This window comes from Podarcis vaucheri (assembly GCF_965113315.1).
Source record: "Podarcis vaucheri genome assembly, chromosome: 8".
In the NCBI taxonomy this organism is placed as follows: Eukaryota; Metazoa; Chordata; class Lepidosauria; order Squamata; family Lacertidae; genus Podarcis; species Podarcis vaucheri.
In genome coordinates, this window is record NC_138766.1 from 35,930,240 (window position 1) to 35,951,378 (window position 21,139).

The following is a 21,139-nucleotide window of genomic DNA, read 5'->3' on the forward strand; positions in this document are numbered from 1 at the left end:
TGCCGTTGGGGCTTCAAAACAACTGATGATCACTACCTTGTGATTTGTGGGCTCCAGGAGAAAATACGTTGGTAAGGAGGCAATTCCTTTGTTACCTGATTTGATTACATGATCGGATCTATTTTAGGACTGCTCACTTTTAAGAGTCATGACCATCAGTGCCGGTCCTAGCTTTTTTGCCAGTATGTTTCCATTGGACTCCACCTTGTCCTCTTCACCACTGCTGATTCAGTGGTCTCTCTCTTTGGGCCTAAACCATACTGTCTCCCAAAGGGAGAGGATGAGATATGTAGGGGAGATACCTCCTCTCGTTGCCTGCTAATTTGGAAAGGTTGACGGGAATCAGCACCAGAAGGCTCTAAGGTTTGGGCACCCCAACTGGTGCATGGGAATTATCGAGTACCCATAATGCCGATCTCTAACTCAAGCCTTGCTCCTCCTGAAAAACCATCCCCCTTCTTCACAGACAGGAAATGATATGACACTTCAGCAATGTAACAATTGTTTTAGGATTACCAGCCCATAGATAAAGTTAGTTGCTCCCCGCTCCCCCCCTTAAAACAATTGGCTATTTTTCCAACTTAGCTACCTGAAAACAGTGGTTTAAATTTTTTAAAAAAACCCTTCAAGCCTACCTTTATTGAGTTCAATATAAGATTATGGAAAGGTGTGTTGAATTATTCTTTATTCAACTGAAGACTGAAACAGTATTATATGGCTAGCATTTTCATTTATCTAATTTGCACAGGAAATGAAACTTAGGAGGGAAATATATCCCGGAGTACCTATAAACTGGAATGAATTTAAGAGTATACATTTAAAAGTCTTCTCCCCGCCCTTTCACTGGGCAAGGATTCCAGTAATGCATGGATTAGTATATTACCACTGAAGCGTATAAATTTGAACCAATCCCAGAATTGGTTTAAAATACAGCAGGATGTGGGGGGGACGGGACAGGAAAGGTTATAACAGTGTCTTTGATACACAGCGTGGAAGTCATCCCCCCCCTTATAGTACCACATCAAAATTGCAAAGCAGACCCCAGTGATCACTAGGAAATCTGCCGCAGTCCAGTTTTTCCAGCCCAATTAAATCCAAACTCTTAGGAACAATTTGTCCGCCAGCAGAAGCAGCTCGGAGGAAGAGGCGATCAAACCGCAATCTGCACTTGTAACGTGCATCCAAGTTAGTGTTTTGGCTTGTATCCCACGTGTAGCGGCAATGTTCTGGCTTGCCCAAGAATTCCCAAACATCTAGAATGTTGTCAGGCAAACCACCAAGCTTAGCAACCTGATGGAGAGAAAAGTAGAAGGCGTTAATAGTGCACTATAAATATACTGCCAATAATCAGCTTTCAAAAATGAGCTATTGATTGATTTTGTCACTTCTTATACGGTTCATTGGGAGAGCCACCAATTTTGTTGTGAAGCACCACCACTGCTCCTTAGCAACACTGTTCTAATTCAGAAATAGCTACCCTGGCTTTGTTTAATCACTTGGTACAAGGGAACTGTGATATCTTGTGTAGTTTTATGCTCCTTACTGCTAGTCAGGTCTACTTTGTTGTCAATATTTTGCAAGACAACTGCTGATTATTGCTGAATGATTTGTTTTCTTCTTTTCTGTATGCATGTTCTTGAAAATCCTTAATAAAAGCTGTGTTTAAAAATATATATAGGCAAAGGGGAATTGTGTCACCAGCGGTGGGGAAAGCCCACGTAAGTGATATGTGGGGAAAGTAACAGTTATTTTTAGGAGATGAGGAAAGGAGTTACAAATAAACACAACACAACTAAGGAGTTTTGCTCGAGTTCACCTCTTTGTCTCTGAGATTTGTATCTCCTCCAAAAATCACAGTAGTGGACTCTGGAACCTCTGTCATTTTGGCAAGCACCCGTTTCAACTGATTCAAGCGTTCTTCGCTATGTCCCTTAGTGCTCTCCAGATGCGAAGTCATAAGGCAGAGGTCATTGCCAGATATGGTTGCCTATGAAGAAGAGCGAGAGATAAAGCATAAATCGACATTTTCTGCATGCGATGGTCTGCTACAGCAGTAGGATTTCACCAGACTTTACAGCAGTTTCTAGTGAAAGAACAAGATGCATAAAACTACATTTTCTGCACAGGGCTAAGTGCAGCTAGACCTTTCTTTACAATAACAGTTAATTCTCCCGTATATTGTCCTCCATATTTGGACAACATAAAGGTGGAGCTTTTCCTAGATGACAAGGACCCTTGTATAGATCTTTCCAATTCTGGTTTCTTCTGTACAGTGCCTAGCCTAGGCCACTTTTGTGACTAACATGATAGCAAACAGGTAGGGCTGCGGCTATAACTTCTTTAATCAACAGTTAACAATCAACTAGCGTTTTAGTTAATAGCTTTGTCAGGGCCAAATTTTAATCCACAATAGAGGCATTTTAAGATGATGGGCTGAGGGAAGAGTGCACTTCTTTGTTGACTTTAGGCTACTTTGCTTCTGGTGCATTTATGCAGTTGTTGGCATCCATCTGTCTCAAGAGAAAATGGACTGCATTTCCAGGAGTGAAGTCAAACCACTGGAGAATCACAGTGCCTGCTGTGGCTGCAGAGAACTGTAACTCGTAACTGCTGCCTCCCATGTTGTTTTTGCTGCATTAGCAGCACCAAAGTGACCTCTCCTGGGCAGTATGTATAGAGGTCCTTTAGAACAACAACAACAAAATGCCCATGAACTAGGTGTGCAAGAACTCACTTACATGTACTGCCAATAAATTTCTCATCATGGAGGTGGTAGGGAAAGGAGTTATTTCTTCTTTTAAAACTCTGACTCTTGATTTTTTTAACATTATGGCTGTAAAATAACCATCAGTATTACCTGAAGAGAGAAACACAGAAAAAGGAATGGTCTTCAACAATGATGTCTCCTTCAGAAATTCCATAGTGACCTTGTTTAGACTACTAAAGTATGGGTTGTATCCATCACGTCATCCTTAGTGCACAGATTATCACCTGTGCAACTGGACACCCTCTCCCTGCCCACCTTATCTATTCTCAGGGTTCCCCCAACCCTTCAGAGTAGATTTGATGGGGCATTATTGGGGGGGGGGGCGGACGAAATCCTGTTGCATAGGCAGACATCCTGAAAATGATGGAACAACTTTCAGATATACAACTCCGTGGTTTATGTTATGTTTATGTTATGTAAATCTAAGGTTGCCATATATCTGGAATTTCCAGGACATATCCAGAATAGTGCAGTCAGAAGCAGTGTCCAGGGGGAAATAGTGGAAAATGTCTGGGAAATTCTGGATGTATAACAATCCATGTCAGCAATGTTGTTTAGGTGATTCCCTTAAAAATAGCTCAAAAACTACTTTCTTTTTTTCAAATTGCCAAAAAAAGCTCAACATCTTTGGGCAAAACTAAAAAAAGCTGTCTGGATTTTCACTGTTTGAAATATGACAAAAAACCATCGAGGTTTTTGCAATCAAGTGGTCCATGAAGGCTTATACCATAATAAATAGATCTTTAAGGTTCCACAAGACTCCTGATTGTTCTTGCTGCAGCAGACTAACACAGCTACCCCACTAAAAATGTATAGCAATTACTGTAACTTCATTTTACCTGGAATAATTGTGTAACTGACGGCTCTCTTCTGTAGATAGGATAAAACTGGAGGAATAACCTCCTGTAGAAATACAACATCTGGACTGTACCTAAATGAGAAAGCGGAATGTGTAATGGAACATGAAGCAACATACTTTAACAGATAAGCTGTTTACTATACAATGATCCTACAGTGGTCTTCTTAACTTATTTAATTACTGTAAAAAGCAACAACTGGCCTTACTTCATAACATTATGGCTGCAATGCAATGCAATGCAATGCAATGCAAACACGCATAGGGTTGTGCAAAAATATAGTTATGGAATCAAATGCACAAGCAACACAAGGAAGTGTAATGAACCTAAGATTTGTCTCTTGAGATTTAACTGTTTGCATGCAAAAGGAGTAGCCGTGAAGATTCAGATCCTACTGGGGTTAAAATCAATTATGTATTTCTAGGCTGGCGTACTTAAATCAGCCTTCTCCAACCTGGTGCCCCTAGATGCTTTGGCCTACATATCCCACCATGCTGGCTGCATCTGATGGGATATGTAGTCCAAAAAATCTAGAGGCACAAGACTGGGTAAGGCTGGCTTATATATTCTTGGCAGCTCTACAATTCAGATAAGTGTAAAAGAAAGAAAAAATGGCATAGTAGAAATATTCTGATTTTTTTTAAAGTGTATCCCAATCTTGTTTACTTTGAAATAAATCCCAATGATTTTAATTAGGCTGACACTCTAATAAGGCACCATAGGACCGCTGTGATAGATACTTACAAAGCGAGATAGGAGCAAACTCCTCGTGCCCTATCTTGCAGGTTTTTTAAATCCAGGCCATCTATATTCCAGGTAATTAAAGAAAATGTGCTGTCATCCTTTTTGGGGCTAAGACCCGCCTCTTTAACAGCAGCAGAAACTTTACCGGCGGTCGAATCGTCTGTTAGGTCAATGCTAGAAAACACAGACACAAGTTACTTATTATATTGATAAGCCACCTTTAAAAGTAAAACTCTGAAGCTGGCTTCCATCATAAAATAATAAACACTGTATAATACAACTGTGTTATCCAAGCCCTAATGAAACCAGTAATAATAAGACAAACACCCAGCTCAAAACTAAGATATCATGCATAACTCTTAACCACTGCACTGCAGCAAGAGAATGCATGCAATAGAAATAACAGCAATGAGTTATTGGACAAAAGGTGAAGAATGGCAAAGGGTGTAATCCTAACCCTAGATCCACCAGAATGAGAGAGTTAGGATATGGCAGGTCCCCACTTCAGCCAGTAGATTCCCAGCTCAGCTGGGCTAAACTGGCATGTCATCAACCCCAGCTCAGTCGGAGATATGCTAGTGTAACTGTCTCGTCCCAGCTCAGCTGACAACAAGCCAAAACCAGCAGAACTTACAGCAGCCCTGAAAAATAGGCGTTCTGGGATGGGGTGGGGGGCAGGGCCTGGCAGGGGGCACATATGCTGGATCCTAACTTGGTTCAGCTCAGTCAAGCAACTTGGCAACCCAAAGGAATGACAAAGTGGCATAAATCAGACGTTATATTAAAGACTTATTTCCCTTCTTCCAGTCTTAAAGGTAAAGGTAAAGGGACCCCTGACCATTAGGTCCAGTCGTGACCGACTCTGGGGCTGCGGCGCTTATCTCGCTTTATTGGCCAAGGGAGCTGGTTTACAGCTTCCGGGTCATGTGGCCAGCATGACTAAGCCGCTTCAGGCGAACCAGAGCAGCACACGAAATCGCCATTTACCTTTCCGCCAGAGCGGTACCTATTTATCTACTTGCACTGGCATGCTGTCGAACTGCTAGGTTAGCAGGAGCAGGTACCGAGCAATGGGAGCTCACCCCGTCGCGGGGATTTGAACCGCCGATGTTCTGATCGGCAAGTCCTAGGCTCTGTGGTTTAAACCACAGCACTACCCGCGTCTCTTTACCAGTCTTAGGCTTGCTTAAAGTCCTGAGCGGACTTTGGATCTGGCATAATTATGTAAATTACTCTGGCTTCCCATACTTGGGATTGCTTCCTCATTCATATTTTCAAGAAAGGTATTCTGAGATGCTGGCCATCTGTGAAAATGGCTTTAGTTTCAGCCTAACATAGTGGAGCCGGTTTATGAAGGTACAAATCGATACCAGGTAGGTCAGATACAGGTTACTGCCATCTGGATTAGGATCTTAGCAGCAGAGGCCACTCCTGCAGCCTGCCTCTTTCTCCCACTCAGTTTCATTTTTTCCAAGTGCTCAGCAGACATGTAAACACAGCACTAATGTGCCCCAGGGCACCCTTGGTATGGCAGAACTCTGGGGCATGGGAGGGAATTTAAATGGCAGGTCTCAGTGGGAACCAACATGTAAGTTTTCCACAATGACCTGAAACAATGCTACTTTATGGGCATTGTGGAAGCCTTCAAAACTGGAGAATTGCTGGAGCCAGCCCTTATTTAGAGACTTGACTACACTACCGACCAATCCCCTGGGCAGGGCCAGGCAAGCCAAGTGCAAGAGATATTAATGATTATACCACTAGGATGTCTTACAGAGGCATATACAGGGTGAGTCTTTTAAAAGAGTCCCGGTGGAACATGTGTACAGTGGTACCTTGGGTTGAGTACTTAATTCATTCCGGAGGTCCGTTCTTAACCTGAAACTGTTCTTAACCTGAAGCACCACTTTAGCTAATGGGGCCTCCTGCTGCTGCTGTGCCGCTGGAGCACAATTTCCGTTCTCATCCTGAAGCAAAGTTCTCAACCTGAAGCACTATTTCTGGGTTAGCGGAGTCTGTAACCTGAAGCGTATGTAACATGAAGCGTATATAACCTGAGGTACCACTGTACTCTGTATCCACTGGGCCTCTTTTAAAGGACTCACCCTGTACTATTGTAGAGTAAAGGCAGCAGGCAGGTGATGCTCTTCCAAAGAGAATGAGGTGGGCTAGGCTAGGAGAATAGAGATTAGCCCATGGTCATCCAGGTGAACTGGTGGCTGGGAAGGGATCTTAACCCCTCTGACTCCACTGCCCTGACAGCACCACCGTCCAATTGCACCAATATGGCCCCCATGCATCTGTACACAAGCGGGAATCGATTTTTTAACCCCGAGGTCTTCTTGAGAGGGATGATTTACAAGCGCAGGAGACTTACAGGGTCCCCTCCACCGGGAGAGGCTCTGGCATCGCGTCCATAGGTTGCTCCTCAAGAGGCGGCTCAAAATAAGAATTCAGCGCTCTCTGCAAAAACAAACAAAAGGCCCAAGAGTGTGATTGTGTGCTAGGATCATGCGCCGGGATCTATAAAGCACGTGCTTAAAACGAGAAGCGAGGGCATACCTGCATATCCCAGTCATTCTCTGCCAGGTAGCACTGAGCAACGGCTAGATCGCTGCCGCTGATGGAGGCAAACTCCAAACATAGGAGCTTCCTGTGCTTCTCTTCTTCCTTCTCTTCCTCCTCTTTGGAAGGCTGCAGCTGCAGCTCCGGCGTCCTCTGCTCCGGGGTCGCCTGCTCCACCCCCTGAGCAACGCTGCCCACATCCATCTGCCTGTTTGTGAGTTCTTGTTGTTGGGTTTGGTTTTTTTTTCAAAGCTCGCGCTCCCTGTTTTCTTTCAGGACCACCACCGGTTTTCCAGCTTCTGCAAATCCACGCCCCTCGATGCTCAAATGTCGCGCAGGCGCAGCACGGGCAAGACGCTTGAAGCTACTGCGCTCGCCCGCTTAGCAGCCCGACACGATTGCTGGGAGGTGAAAGGGTAGGCGCCGTGGGCGGGGATTCGGCGAAGGCGGCGAACGTTCGGCGAATGGAACGCGGAGTAGCAAGTTTTAGAACGCTGGGAGCGAGGGAGGGAGGCGGGACTTGTCAACAGAGGTTCCTCCAGTTTTCCAGGGCCGGCGCTGAGCTCCGAAGGGCCAATTTGCTGCTCACGGATCCTGCAGCTTTGCAATTGCCTCGTGTTGTTGTCCGCCACTCTGAGATCTCCCAACTACTTGACTGCATTAGTGAGAAGCCTGGCTATAGCGCCTTGCTCGAGAGAAGGTCGGAACTTTGAATCATGAGTCACCTTAAGATCCAGTCTCTCCGCGAGGTGGTGAAAATGCTTCTGGAGTCTCCCGGATTTGATCGGGTGCTGAATAAGGTAATAGCAGGAGGAGATTTGCTGAGGTTCCTTACCCTGTATGTGTAATGGGTTACTGACTTTCCAGGGTCACCTTGAATAGGGCAGCAAAGCTGTGCAGGGAGTGAACACTCTAGGCCTATTGGCGCTTGAAAAAACGTAGGTTTACAATTTTTGAATGTAAGAGTATTTATTTTATTTGTTGTTGTTACAAAAAAGCAATAAAAAGTATTTGGAAAAAAAGAAAAAAACGTAGGTTTACAGTGTTCCTGAGAGAGGTCCTCAGTAATACTTCTTTAGATTGCAAACTACCCTCTCTACCTGAAGAAGTGTGCATGCACACGAAAGCTCATACCAAGAACTAACTTAGTTGGTCTTTAAGGTGCTACTGGAAGGAATTTTTTTATTTTTATTTTGACTATGGCAGACCAACACGGCTACCTATCTGTAACTGGAACCCTCTCTACCATTCACTTACCGTATTTTTCGCTCTATAAGACGCACCAGACCACAAGACGCACCTAGTTTTTGGAGGAGGAAAACAAGAAAAAAAATATTCTGAATCCCAGAAGCCAGAACAGCAAGAGGGATCGCTGCGCAGTGAAAGCATCAATCCCTCTTTCTGTTCTGGCTTCTGGGATAGCTGCACAGCCTGCATTCGCTCCATAAGACGCACACACATTTCACCTTACTTTTTAGGAGGGAAAAAGTGAGTCTTATAGAGCAAAAAATACGGTATATACTGGGGGGGCGGGGTGGGGTTATGTGGTGGCTTCCCAATGATCTTACTTCACTCTGTTCAGAGAAGCTCTGTGACTATTGGGTGTGTCCTAACTAGATTGTTTACATAGAAATTGCACTGGTTTAAAGGTCACCTGGTCCTAAACAGGGGCGTCTCAAGGGGGGTGCAGAGGGTGTGGTCCGCCCCAGGTGTCATGCCTAGGGGGGCTGACAAAATCCCCCTGGGCGGATCGTCGTGATGGCACTTGCACGCCCGGTGGGCAATCAGATTTCAGCGATTGACATGATCGTCGTCATGAAAATCCGCCCACAAATACACCCGACAATCAACCTGGCACCCCCCCCCCGGCGGGTGGCACTTGCATCCCCGGCAGTTTAATGCAATTGGCGGTTGGATTTTCACGGGGGTGCCAGTGCTGCCCACTGATCACGGAAATCTGACCACTGATTGCGCAAATACGCCCCACGGCACTGGCACGGTTTTATGTGATCATTGGTTGGATTTGCGCAACTCTGGGCAACCTTCCTAAAATTGCAATGTGGGAAGGGGGGGTGACAAAAAAACATTCACACCAGGTACCACCTGACCTTCCTACGCCTCTGGTCCTAAATGCCCCAGCCAGTTTCAGCATATCAAACTGCTTATTGCGGAAATTTAAAATAAACGCTATTTGTAACATATGCTTACTGACAGTGGCGTAGCGTGGGGGTGCAGGGGGGGCCGGCCGCACCGGGCGCAACATCTGGGGGGGCGCGCTCGCACTCGCAGCTCTCTGCCCCTAGGGCAGAGGGGGCGCAAATTACTTGCCTTGCCCCGGGTGCTGACAACCCACGCTACGCCACTGCTTACTGAAACTTGAAACTTCCTTTTTGAAAAAGGGAAGAAATATTTGGAAGAGGTTTGAAAACACATTTAATGCATATGACCTCCCCACAGAATCCTGGGCAAAGTAATTTAAGGGAGTTGGGAAGCGTAGTGGTAAACTGCAGCTCCCATGATTCTTTGGGGCAGGTCATGTGCTTTAGGTTTCTGGTGTGTAGGAAGATTGAGCAAGTTCAGTGGGTCCAGAATGTTGGCTGACCTTTGGATTGGGTGAAAAACAGCAGAAAAACATTGAGGAGGGAAATAGAATGGAGTATGCTTGAAAAGGGCACCACTGAATGGTTGGTACCCTGAGGGGAAAAACGGCACACTTCAACCTTATTTTGTTGCTGGTTTCACTTGTTTTCTCCTACTGTTCGCTGTTTTGGAGACCCAAAGGCAACATATGTGCATTTTAGATTTTAAAAAGCAAGCATTTAATTTCAGTTTAGTATCCTGTAGAAAACCTACTGAAGCTTAATGGAATGGGACTTTTCTTCTCTCACCCCCTCTGCTCCCAGATGACGGTTCTTTCTGCCAGTCCTGGAAAAGTTGTCTGTGAAATGAAAGTGGAAGAGGAGCACACAAACCGAGGCGGGACTCTTCATGGAGGATTGACAGCAACTCTGGTAGATTTTGTGTCAACCGCTGCTTTGCTGCACACCGAAAGAGCAGCACCTGGAGTCAGTGTGGATATGAATATTACGTACGTATGACAAAATCCGAGATTTATTTCAGTGCCCGCTTTCGTTTAATTGGGCCTTGACTCTGCACCTTACGTGGCTTATATTACCGTATTTTTCGCTCCATAGGGCGCACCTAGTTTTTAGGAGGAGAAATAAAGAAAAAAAACTCCCCCCCCCCCAGCCCCAAAGAGCAAAGAAGCCAAGACAGTGAGCGGGATCCATCCCGCTCACTGTCTTGGCTTCGTTTTTAGCCGCGGGGCTAGGGCGGGGGAAGCCCGAGCTTCCCCAGCCCCCAGAACAGGTCCGGGAGTGGCGGCAAGGTTGCGTGCAGCCTTGCTGCCGCTCCCGGAGCTTGTGGGGCTGGGGGCGCGCTCCGAAGGTTTGCGGATTGCCGCCTGAAGCCCGGGGAGCGCAGCGAGAGTTGGCGCTGCACTCCCCGGGCTGCAGGCTGCTATCCGCAAGCCTTTGGAGCGCGGCGGGAACTGCTGTGCTCCGAAGGCTTGCGGATAGCTGCCTGAAGCTTGGTGAGTGAGAGGGGTTGGTGCGCACCGACCCCTCTCGCTCTCCAGGCTTCAGCAAAAGCCTGCATTTGCTCCATAGGACACACACACATTTCCCCTTCATTTTTGGAGGGGGAAAAGTGCATCTTATAGAGCAAAAAATATGGTAGTTAAAAGTAGAGGGGTGGGTTATCAGATAAGTTTTGAACCTCACAGGGTGGTTGTGAGGATAAAATGAGGGAAGCAAACCCTATATGCTGTCTTGAGCTCCTTGAAGGAGAGATGATCCATAAATGTAAGGATTCTTTCTCTCTCCGCCCCCCTTTCCAAATTCAAGCTACATGTCAGCAGCTAAGATGGGAGACGAAATCCAGATCACTGCGGAGATTCTGAAGCAAGGAAGAAGACTGGCCTTTGCCAATGTGGACTTAAGAAACAAGGCGACAGGGAAATTGATAGCCCAAGGGAGGCATACCAAATACCTGGGATAGTCACAGAAGGAAGCTTTGGGCCTAGAAGAAAAAGAATGGGGTAGCATTACTTTATGGAAGTAAGTCAAACAAAGCAATACAGTAAAAACAATAGATGAGAATGGATTACCGTAACTTAACAAAACGCTTTCTTAGGTGCAGCCACTAGGGGTGAAATATCACTACCTGAATCCTCCTTAATGTTCATGTAAACTAAGGTGATGGTTCAAGTTCATGTTTATTATTCCATGTGTTTTTTGTTGTAAGCCATCTCTTGGGGATTGGAAGGGATGCTGTGTGTGCATGCGCCAGGAAGGATACAAATGTAAATAGCAACAATTTGTCGTTGACAGGGGAAAAAATGTGTCGCTCTGATTAATACTGGTTTGATTTCTGAAGCCCTGAAGAGAAAGATACAAAGAAAAGATGGATAAAACTGTCTGAACTCAAGTGTTCCAGCATCTTAAACCTGGGAACCATTTGTGGAAGAGGTTCTGATGCTGGTGCTTTTGGGTTGGGATGGGTTCAGAGTCCCCAGGGGTAGGCCTCTGCCTCCAGGATGTTTTCATTGAAAGAAGGAGTGGTGATGGGGTGGATTCTGCTTTCAATGGCTGAGGAAGCCTCCAGAACAGCATGAGAGGTGGTGCCAAGGGCTGCAGGAGGAAAGGAGGAATTGGTGAAAATTGCCTCTTGTGTGCACATGTACACACATGGTTACTCCAGCAAGAAGTCTCTGTGAAATCTCAGTCCCTTCTGCAAATTGAAGGAGTCCTCCTCTTTGCAGATGGGTGGCTATATGTCCAGCTGAGAATGTTTGCAGATGACTTCTGTGTTGCTCTTTTCAGCCAAAGCCTTTGGACTGACCAGTGCATACTTTGAATTCAATGGTGAATGATTGCCAAACTAAGCATAAACTACTACTTTCTCCTCTGTTAATTTGTAGGTATTATTGAACAATGTATAAAGTGAATTGATCTTAAAAGGGTACTTTTCCTCCCAAAATAATGAATTTAAAGCATGAACCCTGTGCTAAAAGGAAGTTCAGTATGGTGACAACTCAACAGTTTTCAATAAACTTGGTTTTGTAAACTTGCTTGTGTGTATTCCGCCCCCCCCCCCAGTTGATTTAGAATACAGGATCCTGTGGTATAAACCACTGAGCCTCTTGGGCTTGCTGATCAGAAGGTCGGTGGTTCAAATCCCCGCAATGGGGTAAGCTCCCGTTGCTCTGTCCCAGCTCCTGCCAACCTAGCAGTTTGAAAGCACGCCAGTGCTAGTAGATAAATAGGTACTGCTGCAGATAAACGGTGTTTCCTTGCGCTCTGGCACTTGTCACGGTCCTCCATGCGCCAGTAGCAGTTTAGTCATGCTGGCCACATGACCCAGAAAACTAACTGTGGACAAACGCTGCTCCCTCAACCTGAAAGCAAATACCAGCTCCCTTGGCCTGAAAGCGAGATGAGCCCTGCAACGTCATAGTTGCCTTTGACTGGACTTAACTGTCATGGGGTCCTTTACCTTTACCTTACCTTTACAGTCCTATACTCACCTAGAATTTGGCCCCATTGAACTTGGTGGAACTCAAGCTTGTGTTGTAAGGAAATATACTCTGCTAATTCTCAGAACATTTTCCCCTTTAAAATGGGTTGGGAATGGAAAAAAAATCCCTTTGGTACTTCGTAACATCAGCCTGGCTCCCAATAGCTATTTTAGGTGCACACCTCTGGCCTGGTGAAATGTGACATTCTCCATCCAAATTGTAATCCTTCATGCATTATTATAACCTTGTTATGAAGACTTCTCTCTTTAGCTGGGTTTCAAAAGTGAATTGCCATGTTTTATATAGAAGTTTAATGTACTGGTTATAGAAACCTTATGAAAATCTACATTTACACAACGCCCGTGTTATAAGCCAGGCTTTCTGTGAGCATAGTGATAGACCTTGCGCAATATTACACTTGTGCTATTGCTAGAGCTTTGCTTCCTGTTCTGTCCAAACCAGAGCACAGAGCTTGCTTGTCCCTAGCAAGCAACTACCCCATCCAACCTTATGCCATGGTTTTTTTCTTCCTGATAATCACTTGTTAAAGAGCAGGTAATCCTTGGTTCTAATGTAACAGAAAGGCACAGCTTCCTGGTGTATCCCACTCATGGGAGGAATGTGTACTGCCACTCATCCATAATAAACCAGGAAACTTAATTTATTGTTACATGTGAACACTGCCAACAGATTTTGAATTGGTATCTCCAGATTATTTTGCATATGATACTTTTTGATGTATCTAACTGTTGTCATATGCAAAGACTGTCTACCTAAAGTTAGCTATGACATGTCATAAGCTAGTGTCTACGTGTTTTTAAAATAAATGAACGTAGAAGTCTTTGGTCACCTAATTTGTTTATTTTTAATTTTTTTCCAATTCCAAACAAAAGCTAAATACAGATTTTTTTAAACAGATAAGCACTAGTTTTACCCAAAGGGAGTAGGCTTATACAGATTTACTTCAGTCAAATTACTCAACCCTTTAAGCAAAGCTTTCTTTGCCAAAGCTATACAGTAGTCTTCCTTATGTTCATTGCACAATCTTAAACAAAATATGTTCTGTCAAAACCAACTTTGACACTCCAAACAATATTTTACAATTAAATCCACAACTGCTTTATTTCTCCCCTCCCCCCAAAAAAGAACCTCAGAGGGTTTTCCATAAGAAATGTTTTGGAAACCAGTATTTCCTACAGTTCACAACTCAACTGTCAGGAAAAAAATAATAATCCTCTGCCAACGTGGTTTCTGCAGCTGCTATCTTAAATTTAGCTGCTTTAGGCTACTTCAGACTCCAGGTCTGTAAAAATGTATTCAACTCAACAGAACACTCTACATTTAGTTACACAGCAAACTGGGGAAAGAGATCCAAAAGTGAGAATGCCAGGAAACTCAAACAAGGCCAAGCAAAATAAAAGAGGCAATTAATGCCTACACCAAATGAGATGCTCTTTTTTCCTTAAAAGATTTCTTTCCCACATTTAGCCATCTACTGTAACAAGCCATAGACCTATTCATGAACCTGATACAATCGTGTTAACAGCAAAGCTTATGGCTTTCACACCATTACATTCATTCCTCACCCTATGAATACTGATATTAGGGGACACGACCAGCACAAATGGGAACACCACCATATATGATCACTTTGTGCTCTCAGATACATTTCTTTCAGTGTATAACAGTCCCTTCGTTTCACATTTTGGTAGGATGCTCATACAATGCAGAAATATGCAGAGCATTCTCTTTCACAAGGTCCATGCAGAAAACATCTAAAAAAAATTTAAAAGTTCTGAGATACAAATGATAAAAGAAAATAATCCAGGATGATCAAGTTCCACGATGGATAGTGTTCTGAACATGTGTCCATTTTCTTCTATTCCGAAAGAATAAATGGTGAGAAAAGTGAAAACTGCACTCCTGCATTCTGTGATCTTCCCCATTTTGCTGGCCAGTACCCTATTCTGGCATGTAAGGACGGAGGTGATCCTCTACGGTACCAACCGCCCAGTGGGTGAGCTGCTCTTGTGGCAGATATAGGCAGATGCTGCATAACTTGAAGATTGTAGCTTTGTTTTTTGGAGTCTGGAAAGAGATACACAAATTATTTCAGGACAGAGTATATTTTATAAACAGCACTGTGTGGAAAAACAAACTTCACATATTGCCTCAACTCATCCTTGCAGAAGCAACAGAAAATGAAACTAATGGTGGTGCAACATAAAAGCATAACAAAGAATTTATGGTGCTTGCTGAATATGTAAATTGATCACCAGATTTCTAAAATCTGCCTTCTCCAGCAGGGGACCTGTACCATCTTTTCTCGCTTAAGGACATATACAAATCCTTATTGTGTTTCAAAAGCGGACGAGCAGAAACAATCTCAATTAATGACAAATGATACTGATGCACACTTGCAAATCCCCACCACCTCAGTTCCTAAATCTAATAGAAATACACCCAATCAGATGGCTTCACTGCACTCAAGGCAGAGCAACTCAATACTTATAAAGTATATCCCACAAACTTACTGTTTGGAACATATTGCACATTATGCCATAGAAAAGGAATGCTGATCATTTAGCATTCTGTCATGACAACTGGTTGTATCTGTACCTCTTGACTGTAGTGAAGCCAAGCAGACAACTGCTAAATAATAGGAAAGAGGCAAACAAGAGCATAAGGAAAAACAGGTATGCACTGGGAGATGGTGGCTACCTGCAAGTGCTGTCGGTCAATGAAGAGAAACACTGACTGGTTAGGGTTGTTGATAACAATTCCAGTCTTGTCCTTTCGGCTCAGTACATGCAGAAACTGTTTTTCATAGTCACCATGATGAAATTCAAACCTGGCCTGTGGGGTGGGGAATATGTAACAAAAAAGTTTAAATAAATTATGTTCAAGGAGCACCAATCTAAAGTCAAGGTTCACGTATGCAATGCATCCAAGGGCAGAATAGAAAAATCTCAGGAACAACTTGAAATTATAGCTAATGGAGATAGTTTAAATTAGACTGATTATTACATCAGTATCTCCCCCTTTTCTAATGGCAGTACTTTTGAAGAACCCCATATTTAACTTTATGTAAACAAAAATGACGACTATCACAGATGCAGTACTCCATACTTACTGGTAAAAGCTTCTGGCAAGTTATCAATCAAGAGACAAAATAAACTAAGTAACTCAAAATATCTGCTTAGGTACATTCAGTGACAACATTCTGCCTTTGTAATCATGCAAACACCTTAATGATTACAAAAATATACCACAATTCACTATAACCACCATAAAGAAAAAGTGGTATTCATTAAAAGTGCTAATGGCTTATTTGGGTTTTAGTAGCACTCTGCCTGGGACCTGTATCATACCTGAACAGGCCTAAAGGGCTCATCATCCGATCCCTTCCACCTAGAAAACAGAAGACAGACTATCTTCTCAATATCATTCCGAGGCCAAAGTATGAAGTCCATCTCTTGCGTACAGCCAATCACATCCTGTTAAGGACATGAATAAAATTAATAGTGTCCAAACAATCTAGTGGGAGAACACACACACACACATATGTTTGAGAAGCAAATATAATTGTAATTCAAATGGTTTGTATACCTTTCATACATCTATAACAATAGGATTTTATTCTTAAGCACTACAACACAGCCTGCCTATCTGCTAACTTTACATTAACATTTATAATGTGGAAATCGGAACCCAGTCCCAGTAATTTAATTCTTATGGGAACAAACTTTATGGATTTGAAAAACTGCCCAAACTAAAATGATGTCCTCAGGATAGTTTTTTAGATGCCCATCGGCAAATACACCCACTTTTATCACATTTACATTTTTATGTTGTCTTGCTGTCTTCATCAAGAATATTTAAATTCAAAAACACAGCTTATAATAATTGTATTTTTAGCTTAAGAGTTTATTCCCTATTTTGTTGCAGTTCAACAGGTATGAATTGAATCCGGAGTTCCCTTCCCACTCATGGGACACTTCTGCCAGAAATGGGAGGAAGCTTTCTACAATTCTCACTTCCCTGTGTATTTCTTGTTCCCACCCTGCAAAAAAGGTTTGAGGGATAGGAAACCCTATAGAACAGTGGGGTAAGGGGCTTTGCAAAAGTTGCTTCCCCTTCCACCAGGATAAGCCTCTGCTGTATTGTGAACCGAAGCAGCCCCTACTCTCTCAGAATAGAATTTAAGACACTATGTTGAATTTCTGCAAGAGATATAAAGCAATCATTCATGTCAGATGTCTCTGCCAATATTCCATTTCCACAATTCTAAATTTCTCTCCATGCCTCTTTCTCACATCTACTTTTACCAAGAGACAAACTTGTTAAAATATTGAGGGCCAGGATAATGAAAACTCTTAGATAAATAATTTATATTCCACTTAATAACAAAGTTTCTAAGTGATGTATACAACACAAGAGGGATAGAACAAAACAGCAACCAAACTATTATTATTTAGCAGTAGTATTAATATTACCCACCTGTCCTAGGGTGGGTTACAATTAAAAATACAACATTAAAATAACTTAAATGACAGTCAAGAGAATAGGGTGGATGGTGTCAAAGGCCCAAGTAAATCAGTGTGTCTTCTAGACAAAGCATACTAAATATTCAAATACAGTGGACCCTCCGGATACGAATTAAATTCGTTCCGGGGGTCCGTACTTAACCTGAAAAGTCCTTAACTGGAGGCACCGCTTCTGCGCACACGCACGGTCCGTTCCGCAAAGCACTTCTGTACATGTGCACGTGACAAAACCCAGAAGTATACACTTCCGGGTTTGCCGCGTTCGCAACCTGAAAGTTACGTATCCAGAGCGGTACGTAACTCGAGGGTCCACTGTACAGATTTACCACCTGATAGGCAGCATCCAAAAAACCCTTATGCAGCGACACACTGAACTTCAAACCACATACCCACACTTCAACCCCCACTATGCTGCAAAAGTTCCATCAGCAGTTTGGTGCGGAGTCTGTTCAAAGGGGGGGGGATCCCACCAAGACATGTAAGTCATTGGGTACATCTAAAGTAGTCCTTTTAATTCTGCTGATTATATCTAGATCTTTGATATAGAAATACTACTAGCAGCATTAATAGCCTTTTAAAATGTTGATCTCTGAAACAAAATGACAGAACATTAAATATTTTACCCTGCGCATAGACTGATAGCGGGGTGCATGCAGCTGAACCACATCCTTTTGTAGAAGCTCTATGGAACTTTCCAAGGAATAGCTGGAATCCCGCACGCCTTTCAGGATATTTTCTTCATAATTATTGGTCATGACTGGTATCACTTCAGACACTTCAAAGAGCGCTGACTTTTTCCTCTAATGAGGGAAAACAAAGAGCATGTTGCATTTCATTCATTTCGAAGCAGTCTGTCATTACAATGCTTTTAAAACTTAAGAAAAATAAACTTACTGCAAACCTAAGAACTGGGTAACACCCTAAACTTATTGCAAACCTAAATTTAGAGATAAATGGATGCTGAAGCACATGCTTAAGCAAAAATGCATTTCACATTAAAATCCAAAGTGCTGAGTCTCTAAAATTCAGTTTTACGTATTCCCCAGATTTGTGTGCAACCATAGCCCATAACGCAGTATTAACTCTCACATGGCACATTTTGAAAGCTGTGCAAGGTTTTGTTAAGATACCCAGCGCATAAGGAATGAACACCATGACTCAAAATTAAACATCAAAGCTACAGCGTAGCCATGATGAAAACACAGTGTAACAGATTTTTACAATGCTCTCCACATTCATTCTCAGATTGCAATTTTGAGAGTGCTAACAGAGGTACGGAGTCACTCAATACAAAAGTCGAACAACCAAAAAGGAAATTACCTTGTCTTTGAATACAAAGGCAATATACATCTTGAAATCAAACTGGTCAGCTAGAGATTCTTTTTTCTTTTTAAGCTGAGCACGAAGTCTGTTCAGAGCTTGTTTCTTCCGGGAGTTTGGGTCCCCCATTTTGTAATACAGATGGTACTAAAGCCTTTTGAAACCTTCACTAAACTATGGGCCCTTTTTCATAAGACTCGAGTACAACAGAAACAAGTCATTTTATTCCTGCTAATACCACTGAATCAATAGAACACAGGCGTAACCCAAAAATGCACCTTAGGCAAATGTTTTACAAGACTGTCTTATTAGAGGGGTCATAAAACAAAGTAACTATTAGTCCAACCATCATTGGACAAAAAGTTTGCGCAGTATTGTCAAAAGCCCAAAGAAATTTGAAGAAAATACACTGATATACACAGTTTAAACCACAGGAATAAGTGGGCAAGAATGGGAAAAAAATCTTATCACAATTTGTGTGTAGAATAAAAAGCAATAACGGGCATGGACCCAATCCATTTGGGCGGGTTTCTTGCCCCACGCTGCCACCCCCCAAAAAAACAAAAAACTGAAATTAAAGACAGTGTTCTATCCCGCCCAGATTCATGACTGCTGATTATTTTCAAGATCTCTGCTATTGCTATGCTGCCTGGCTTTTTCTTTTTTCAAGAATTATTCGACTTGGTAGAAAGCAAAGGAGGGAGTACAGAACAGGAGTGGATGTCCTGGGAGGTAAGACGTTTCCCTACCAACAACAAAATAATCAACCACAGACAACAGTGTGCTGGTTTGCAGAGGAGCAAGGAGTTTGGAAAACAGCAGAGTCATTTCTAACTTCATCCTGCTCATCATCAGGCACATGGTTGCCCTGAGGCTGCGGCTGTGGGAGAGAAGAGGGATCATGGTGGCCATTGATAAAAAGGTGGAGGGAAGATTTGGGAGATTATCTGGCCTTTTGAATCCCAAGTCGATCTCTCGATCTAGCACTCCCCTAGGAGGGAGAGGCCTCCAACCCACCCCACTAGCCTTCCTTCCCTCAGTCTAAGCCCCGGGCAGGACAAAAAAAACCCTCCTCCCCTCTGCCGCTTTAATTGGGGCTGGGCATGGCTGATGCGATTGGCCTCCTTGCGGGGGTTGTTCTCTTCCTTGCTCAAGAGGAAGAGGCGGGCCTGTGCTCAGCGCAGCGGGGGCCACTCAAGTCTGCGGCCCGGAATTCACTCTTGCATTCATGGTCAACAACCAACAACTCGGGTTCTTGGGAGGGGGGAAGAAAAAAGGGGGCGGGGGAAAAAGGGAGAGGAAGGTAATTATCACACCAAAAAAAATTCAATTGGAAAAAAAATTAGTTTGCAAAGAGGCTTTTGTCGCAGCGAACTTGAATAAATTTGGAAAGGGAAAAAACGCGTTTTCCCGAAAACAAATAAAAAAAATTTAAAGAAAAAAGGATTATGAACCCGTCCTTCCCCCTTTTTTATTTGCTGTTTAGTTGTTGTGCTTTTTAAAAACAAAAAAAGCACACACAAGCACACCCTCTTCGTAAAAAATAATAGTAATTAAGCGGTTTCCCTCCCCCTCTCCTTGGAAGCCCCCGCGGCGGGAGGCTCAGGCGGCAAGAGACACCCAACCGGACCGGAGACTGTGGCGTGGCCTGGCTCGCTACCCGCAGCCGGCGGGCGCGGGTGGAGCAGTGGAGGCGGCGGCGGCGGCGGCGCTGCTAGCAGCACGGGCAGGAGCCATGTCAAGAGAAGGCCACCAAGAAGCCGCCCAGCTCCGCCATCCCCGCTGCGCTGTTCACGGTGACCGGGCCGCCCGCTCTGCCGCTGCTCAGTCCCAGCAGCCTGGTCCCCATAGCCTAAGCTCGGCGCCCCGGAGCCGCCGGGGGGTGGCAAATGGTGGCGGCGGAGGCGGCGGGAGGGAGGAAGGAAGGAAGGACGAGAGGAGGAGGAGGAGGAAGAGGCGGCGGCGGAGCGAGGCCGGGCCGGGAAAAGTCCCTGCGCTACAGGCTCCTACGGCGGGAAAGAGGCAAAAGAGCGAGAGAAGCCCCCGCTCCTGTCCTCTCTGAGGCGAAGGATGGCGCAGGCGAGTCTCTCGGTCCGGGCGGCGCGGAAGGCGGCGAAGCAGCAGCGGCAGCAGCCCGAGCGGAGAAGCCCTCAAAATGGCAACCGCCGCGTCTCCTCCTCGCCTGACTCACACACACGGGAAGGCTCCGCCCCGCGACCCGCTGCGCAGGCGCCCTGCGCTGGACTGTACCATCTCCGTCTTGGGAGAGGGGTGGGGAGGGGTAAAGCGAACGGGGCAAGTGGGGTAGGGTGGGCAGCTGGTACTCAATGCAACCTGCGTGTTGAGTGTTACCCGCTATCTCCAGTGGGGGCGAAGTGTGTCTATGCCCCGGTCCTTAGCAGACTTCCGACGTGTCCCAGCCATTTGACATAAGTTAAAGTCGCAGTGGGCACGATGGGACTCGTCCCCGAGTAAACAAACGTGCACAGGACTGCGTGGTGTAAAAATCAAGGGGCTTAGGTCCGTCTGGCTCGGCAGAGGGTCGGGCTGATGGCCTCGTGGGGGCTGTGTCAGTGTCACCCGCAAGCGGGCACTCGAAAATGGAAGTCCGATTCATTCTACTGGAGTAACAAAGAGCGCACACTAGTAATGGGCTCTTAGGAGCAAACTCGCCGCACACGCAAGATCAAAATTAAAAGGCGTTTAGAGTAACTTTTACGTTCTTCCGATTGCTGACTACTTGTTTATTTTAATATGGAGT

General features: G+C 44.4%; 3 protein-coding genes across 3 annotated transcripts; 1 reads left to right on the forward strand and 2 right to left on the reverse strand.

Moving 5' to 3' along the window:
• Positions 1–668: 668 nt before the first annotated feature.
• TDP2 (tyrosyl-DNA phosphodiesterase 2) lies at positions 669–7,278 on the reverse strand. Its single transcript, XM_082235025.1, has 7 exons — positions 6,931–7,278; positions 6,746–6,831; positions 4,369–4,542; positions 3,607–3,698; positions 2,739–2,857; positions 1,817–1,987; positions 669–1,290 (listed from the first exon to the last, which is right to left on the reverse strand). Exons 1-7 carry the CDS (start codon positions 7,135–7,137, stop codon positions 1,009–1,011), a joined length of 1,131 nt encoding a protein of 376 aa, XP_082091151.1. The 5' UTR covers positions 7,138–7,278; the 3' UTR covers positions 669–1,008.
• Positions 7,279–7,472: 194 nt separating this feature from the next.
• ACOT13 (acyl-CoA thioesterase 13) lies at positions 7,473–12,064 on the forward strand. Its single transcript, XM_082235081.1, has 3 exons — positions 7,473–7,733; positions 9,837–10,021; positions 10,839–12,064. The coding sequence occupies exons 1-3, from the start codon at positions 7,650–7,652 to the stop codon at positions 10,990–10,992; spliced, it is 423 nt and encodes a 140-aa protein (XP_082091207.1). The 5' UTR covers positions 7,473–7,649; the 3' UTR covers positions 10,993–12,064.
• A 1,288-nt stretch (positions 12,065–13,352) lies between these two features.
• Positions 13,353–20,554, reverse strand: LOC309539162 (uncharacterized protein C6orf62 homolog). Its single transcript, XM_082235065.1, has 5 exons — positions 18,379–20,554; positions 17,682–17,858; positions 15,883–16,008; positions 15,233–15,367; positions 13,353–14,599 (listed from the first exon to the last, which is right to left on the reverse strand). Exons 1-5 carry the CDS (start codon positions 18,505–18,507, stop codon positions 14,474–14,476), a joined length of 693 nt encoding a protein of 230 aa, XP_082091191.1. The 5' UTR covers positions 18,508–20,554; the 3' UTR covers positions 13,353–14,473.
• Positions 20,555–21,139: the final 585 nt, after the last annotated feature.

Excerpts from the sequence above, each read along its gene's own strand:
- TDP2 (XM_082235025.1), bottom strand. The coding sequence starts at position 7,137 with ATGGATGTGGGCAGCGTTGCTCAGGGGGTGGAGCAGGCGACCCCGGAG. Across the intron at positions 6,832-6,930 it reads AGAATGACTGGGATATGCAG|AGAGCGCTGAATTCTTATTT; the intron begins GTATGCCCTCGC and ends TTGTTTTTGCAG. Across the intron at positions 1,988-2,738 it reads GAAATTTATTGGCAGTACAT|GCAACCATATCTGGCAATGA; the intron begins GTAAGTGAGTTC and ends TCTTCTTCATAG.
- ACOT13 (XM_082235081.1), top strand. The coding sequence starts at position 7,650 with ATGAGTCACCTTAAGATCCAGTCTCTCCGCGAGGTGGTGAAAATGCTT. Across the intron at positions 7,734-9,836 it reads TTGATCGGGTGCTGAATAAG|ATGACGGTTCTTTCTGCCAG; the intron begins GTAATAGCAGGA and ends CTCTGCTCCCAG. Across the intron at positions 10,022-10,838 it reads AGTGTGGATATGAATATTAC|CTACATGTCAGCAGCTAAGA; the intron begins GTACGTATGACA and ends TCCAAATTCAAG.
- LOC309539162 (XM_082235065.1), bottom strand. The coding sequence starts at position 18,507 with ATGGGGGACCCAAACTCCCGGAAGAAACAAGCTCTGAACAGACTTCGT. Across the intron at positions 17,859-18,378 it reads CCTTTGTATTCAAAGACAAG|AGGAAAAAGTCAGCGCTCTT; the intron begins GTAATTTCCTTT and ends TTCCCTCATTAG. Across the intron at positions 16,009-17,681 it reads GCTATCAGTCTATGCGCAGG|GATGTGATTGGCTGTACGCA; the intron begins GTAAAATATTTA and ends TGTCCTTAACAG.